General features: G+C 47.8%; 1 protein-coding gene across 1 annotated transcript; it reads right to left on the bottom strand.

The window, feature by feature from the left end:
* Positions 1-1,519: 1,519 nt before the first annotated feature.
* On the bottom strand, positions 1,520-5,062 carry DRD1 (dopamine receptor D1). The gene has a single exon (XM_032594179.1). The coding sequence runs from the start codon at positions 4,565-4,567 to the stop codon at positions 3,227-3,229; it is 1,341 nt and encodes a 446-aa protein (XP_032450070.1). The 5' UTR covers positions 4,568-5,062; the 3' UTR covers positions 1,520-3,226.
* Positions 5,063-5,759: the final 697 nt, after the last annotated feature.

Below are 5,759 nucleotides of genomic sequence, written 5' to 3'. Positions count from 1 at the left end.
AATTCAGAAAGTCCCTGAAGTTGGATTACATATCAATTTGCTTTCGGGGGTTGATCCCTCCACTGAAGAAGCTGATGCACAGGTTTTGTTCCTCCTGGGTAATAAATCAGGACAAGGAAGCCTTGGAGACTGTGCCTGCGTAGGTCCCAAGAGAAACCAGTGACTTTGCCACACACACCCCACATCTACCCACTGGAGCCCCGTGCTCGGTCTCCCTTCCATAAGACTCCCTGTTGTTCCATCACCAGCAAAAGTCCTGCCTCTATGTGACCAGGAAAGGCATCTTCTTTTAGAAAGAAAGGGAAAAAGCACGCCTTTTCTCAACTGTCTCTATCTTGCTAAAGTATTTCACGTACAGTTAGCATTACTAAGCCTTATCATGTTAGCTAAAAATGAAATGAAAATCATCAGGTGATTTCACTTTTCTGGTTGTACAGGAAATTCTCTGAAAGATTCTGCCAGGGGAACCAATACATCATAAGATACTTCCATCAATCCTGCGTGCCAGGAACCCAAAGTACCGTCTCATCCACGGTGTACTGAATTTTACGGTTCTTTAATACCGTTTCTAGACATGTCATGTCTTTTTCGCTCTGCCGAGGAAATAAACAGTGATGGCTTTTGTGCCATGTTCCAGTGGTTGGACAACGACAACCCTGAGTGTCACAGTTGGTGCTGCCAGACTATTCATTAAGGAACAGAATCAAACTGCAAAGAATAAAGATATCCAGAAAGCCAGGAAGCAGAGAGAAGAGGCATCATGCTTCATGGTGTTTATTCTAGATATGTTCATTATATGCCAAAGCCTGGGGAAGGCAAATATGGAATTTAAAAAGAGACCATCTGTTGTGTGATGTTCCAAATTATAAACTTAACCCTTAATTTCTACATTCCCCTGCTGTTCAGGCGTTCTCCTTCTTCCGGATGAAAAAAACTAAGCAGGTTAAGCAGGATTGAGGGATATGCCCTGTAAGGTATTTTGATAAGCCCAACATCACAACCTGTGTATTTCCTCCAGAAGGAAATTCTTGTTATGTTTTACTCTTAAAACAAGCACTACCCATAAATACAGTGGTTGCCACATAAGCTGAGGGTCCCCGTAACCCACAGCGAGCCACAGTTTTTTCTGTGATTTTTATGTTACTTAACATCTCTGGGCTCTTCGAAAGAAAAAAGCAGAGATTTTAGAAAGCTTTCAGACCTGTGAAACGAAAAGTAGAGTAATCCCTCACATGAGGAGAGTTTCTTTTTAAAAAATGTTTTATGACAGAAAAAAAAAAAACACCCCGAGAGTATATAGTCGAAATCAAAAACATTTCCTGTTTAAATATTCAAAGGCAACATGTGACCTACGTAACAAGGAGAAATTTCCATTAAAAAGAAAAACAAAAGTAAGGTTATCCTCAAAAATGCTCATGTTTTCTTCCTTGTAGGTCTGAAGGAGCCTAGTTTTTAAAATACATTTAACAAACACGACACAGCCCATTCAGGGTTGATTTGAGTTCACAAAATAATTTTATTATAAGTAAGAAAGCATACAGGCAATAAAAGGAAGAAACATTCACAATGCATAAATAACACGGACCTGATGCAGGAGATACTTTTCAGTCAATTTATTTCTTGTGACCCACTTCATCTAAATGTTAAGTAAATTGCTTGTCAACAATGCTTTGTAAACATTTCAAAGAAATCCTCTTGAAACGCCCCACGTGAATGAATATCTGGCAAGAGAGACTCTATTCTGATACTTTATACAGTTGAGATGATGAGATAGGAACTTGATTCTGAAGCACAGAGAAGGAGCTAGCATTTTTCAAGAGATACTGGTGGCTTTGGGGCACTTAACACACCCACCCAGAAGGGGTCTCCTGTTTTTTCCACCCAGAGAAGTGTCTAACTCGAGGATGATAATGAGGCACTATTCGTTAGTTAGTACACTATTAACATCTAGACTAGGAAAAAAAAAAATCAATTCTAATTTCAGATTAAAGCACTACAAAAAGTCACCCCACTGAGTGGTGCGCTTTGACCTGGTAAGACGGAAATGCAGGATTTGACCTTTGTCCATTGGTGCGACTGTTGTCACGCGAGAGTTAAGGAAACCTACTGTCTTCACTACACATGTTTAACCAGGACAGCAATTTGTTTGGTTCGGAAAAGCTATCTGACATGGAAATGAGAAAAGACACAGAGGGCCAATTATTTTACATAAATACAAAGTGGCACATACTTTTTATTACCACCTAAGCTCATGAGTTTCAAGTCGGGTTCTTCTTAAGCTGGCTTTTATTAAAGATATTTACAGAACTGCAAATCATTCTCCTGGGAGAGTCTCTGTCATTAAAAAACATTTGAACACAGTAGTAGCTATGCCTTTTTAAGTTTTTCAGAATCTTTCCAGAAAAACATCCACGGCATTTGTCAATTCTCCCCTCTTATTTATTTATGCCCATGAACTTTAAGGAATTATCACAACTTCATTTCCTATCAGTCTTTGCTGTGTTGCTGGAAGTGATACATGGGCATTTAGCATCTCAGAGAGTTTGTGTGTTTATTTCACTGGCCAATAAGGTACTACTTAGATGGACGAACAAGGTCTCAGATAACTCATAAGTTTATCCTATGACATATGATAAATATAGATTTATTATAATAAATTAAAAATACCTACATAATACAATAAATAAATAAAACCAGTATCAACAAAGCATCTCTCAAGTCTGGAAAAAAAAATCCCATTCCTACTGTAAGGCTTAATTATGTTTCAGAAATAATTTATGAAGGCATGCACCTACCTTTACAATCGGAAAACTTTGCTTGGACATCTGTTAGCACCTGTTTGTACACAGCAAACTCAACCCTTCTCATTTCCTTCCGTCCTGGAAAGGATTAATTTTCTAAATCGATGCCGTTCACTGTTGATTCTTTGCCCTATATTTTAAGTCCTAAGATAAGAACCAGTTTCTAAAAATAACTTTGGAGCCAAAGACATGTCCCTGTGAACGTTCACTTCACATATGTCCCTCTTTGATTCACTACGAACAACACAGAAAACACACTGGAATGTATTTTAAAACGTAGTTAGTTGTGTGTTGAGGGAAAGCAGCAGAGGGGGGCTTGCCTGACGTCTCAGGGCCTCACCGCACCTTAGTTTCCTAACAACAAGCCACCGAAAGTCTCCTCCGGCTTTTGGGGTGAGCCTGTCTGGCAGGATTCATCTCAGAGCTCAGGTCGGATGCTGTCCATTTTGTGTGATGGGCTGAATCTTCTCTAGAGAGACATCAGTGTCATAGTCCAATATGACAGACAGGGCCGGGGACAGCTTCTCCAAGGGTCTGGCCGTTCCACACGCCTCCTCCTTCTTCAGGTCCTGGGAGGAGCCCACCGCATGTGGGATCAGATAAACCAGATTGCAGTCCTTGGAAATGGAGCCTCGAGGCTCGTGATGGCTGGAAAACACCACAGCCCCATTGTTATTGATGCTAACCGTCTCTATGGCATTATTCGTGGTAGGGCAAAGTCTGTAGCATCCTAAGAGAGTTGAAAATGCCTTGCGAAAATCAGCATTGAAGGCATAAATGATGGGGTTCAAGGAGGAATTAGCCCACCCAAACCACACAAACACGTCGAAGGTGATGGAATCGATGCAGAAGGGCTTGGTCTCCCCAGACCCACAGAAGGGCACCATGCAGTTCAAGATGAAGAAAGGCAGCCAGCAGCACACAAACACCCCCATGATCACCGACAGGGTCTTCAGAACTTTAGTCTCTCTTTTGAAGGACATCTTAAAGGAGCTTTCTGGCTGAGAACACTCCGCGGGGTTTCCATTACCTGTAGTGGTCTGGCAATTCTTGGCATGGACGGCTGCCCTCTCCAGGGCCGAGATGCGCCGTATTTGTTTCTGGGCGATCCTATAGATCCTGGTGTAGGTGACAATCATGATGGCCACGGGGATATAGAAGCTTATCAGGGAGGACGAAATGGCGTATGTCCTGCTTAAGCTGGAATCACAGTTGTCCGTGGTCTCACCTAGGGAAGTGGCATTCCCATCGGAGGGGCTTGTGGGTTTGGCCTTGTGCCAGCTGAGTTGCACTGGGATGAAGGAGATTAGTACCGACAAGGTCCATGCCACGCCGATCAGAATGAAGGCTGCTTTGGGGGTCATCTTCCTCTCATACCGGAAGGGGCTAGAGATGGCCCAATACCTGTCCACGCTGATCACACAGAGGTTGAGGATGGACGCAGTGGAGCACATGATGTCAAAGGCCACCCAGATGTTACAGAAGGACCCAAAGGGCCAGAAGCCAGCGATCTCCGCCACTGCTTTCCAGGGCATGACCAAAACAGCCACCAAGAGATCCGATACGGCCAAGGAGATGACAAAGAAGTTGGTCACCTTGGACCGCAGGTGTCGGAATCTGATGACAGCCGCACAGACCAGCGTGTTCCCCAGGAGCGTGGACAGGATGAGCAGAGACAGGAAACAGGCTGTAAGGATGCGGAAGGAGAAGTCTCTCTCCACCACCAGCCCAGCCCCGTCCATGGTAGAGGTGTTCAGAGTCCTCATCTTGCTGAGGGGGTGCACGCGGGGGGCTCTGACACCCTCCAGTTCCTAAGCAGGGATGAGAGGCCAGTCAAACCTGCAGTTCTCACCCACTGGGCGGCCCCTCACACACCCCCACCGGCTCCCGGGGCCGCAGGACCTCACCAGCATCCCATCAGAGGGCTGCAGCAATCGCGGGGCAGGAGCCTACCCTTGGCCACCCAAGTCAGCCCCTTGGAAGGTCCTCCCTGCTCTCTAGAACTGTCTTCTGACTCCCTTGCTCCAGGTCACTGTTGCATTCACCAGCTGACCCTCCAGTTCCCAGTGGAAAGCACTGGCTTTTTAGCATATTCTAGGCTATCAATCCGGAGATTCCCAGGCCTCTGCGGATCTAGTCATCGTGGTCACATTTTGGGGCGGTTGCCTCTCTGGTGGTGACAGAATTCTCCCCTCTCTGAGGTGCAGCTGAAAATACACGCCTCACTCCTCCAAGTCCCTGGCTCCACAGCAGCCCTCCATACGCCCTAGAAAGCAAAAAGAAGGCAAAGGTCGTTCGCCAAGCCTTGAGCAGATCGCAGCTTTACCCACATCAACCCCAATTCAACGCCGGGCGAGCCACCTACCTTGCCTCGAGGTTGCGTCTCTCAAAAGCCCCCGGAGCTCCGAAAGCGGGCTTCGCTAGGCGCCGCAGCACCACAACGCCCAGGAGGCGCGCCGGAGTCCTGCCCGGCGCGCGCAGCCGGGGTCTGGCTCCTGATGCGCAAAAATCGCGGGGCAGGTTCGGAAAATGATCCCGGGCCAGGTCCCCCAGAGCCGGCGATGCCCTACCTCTCCAGCGTCCAGAGATTGTTCAAGCCAATGACACCCGGGAAAAGGGCTCCCGGGCGTTCAGCTCCTCCTCGAGAGAGGGCACCTCCAAGACTAGTCACTTGGGCAGCTTCTCTTCCTCGCTGCCTTTCCCCCGGGGCCGAGCGCCCGGGCGCCCCTTGGGTGGCCTCCGGCCCCTCGGGGCAGGGCTCTGCGCCTCTCCACCGCACTGTCCGCTACCTCCCGGGAGCCCGTGGGAACACCAGGCGAAGAGAGCCGAGCTGGCACCGGAGGGCGCACGGGCCAGCCGGGTTCCCGCGGGGCACAGCCCACCCCGCCCCCGCGTCCCCTCCCCTGCCCTGGGGGCGGGCTTCGCTTGACAGGCAGAGTTGCGGGCGACAGCCTGCAC

Source organism: Lynx canadensis, chromosome A1, assembly GCF_007474595.2.
Source record: "Lynx canadensis isolate LIC74 chromosome A1, mLynCan4.pri.v2, whole genome shotgun sequence".
Classification (NCBI taxonomy): domain Eukaryota; kingdom Metazoa; phylum Chordata; class Mammalia; order Carnivora; family Felidae; genus Lynx; species Lynx canadensis.
Note: the sequence above shows the minus strand (reverse complement) of the source record. Positions and strands in the feature narration are given on the sequence as shown.

Coding starts and splice junctions, on each gene's coding strand:
- DRD1 (XM_032594179.1), bottom strand. CDS start 4,567: ATGAGGACTCTGAACACCTCTACCATGGACGGGGCTGGGCTGGTGGTG.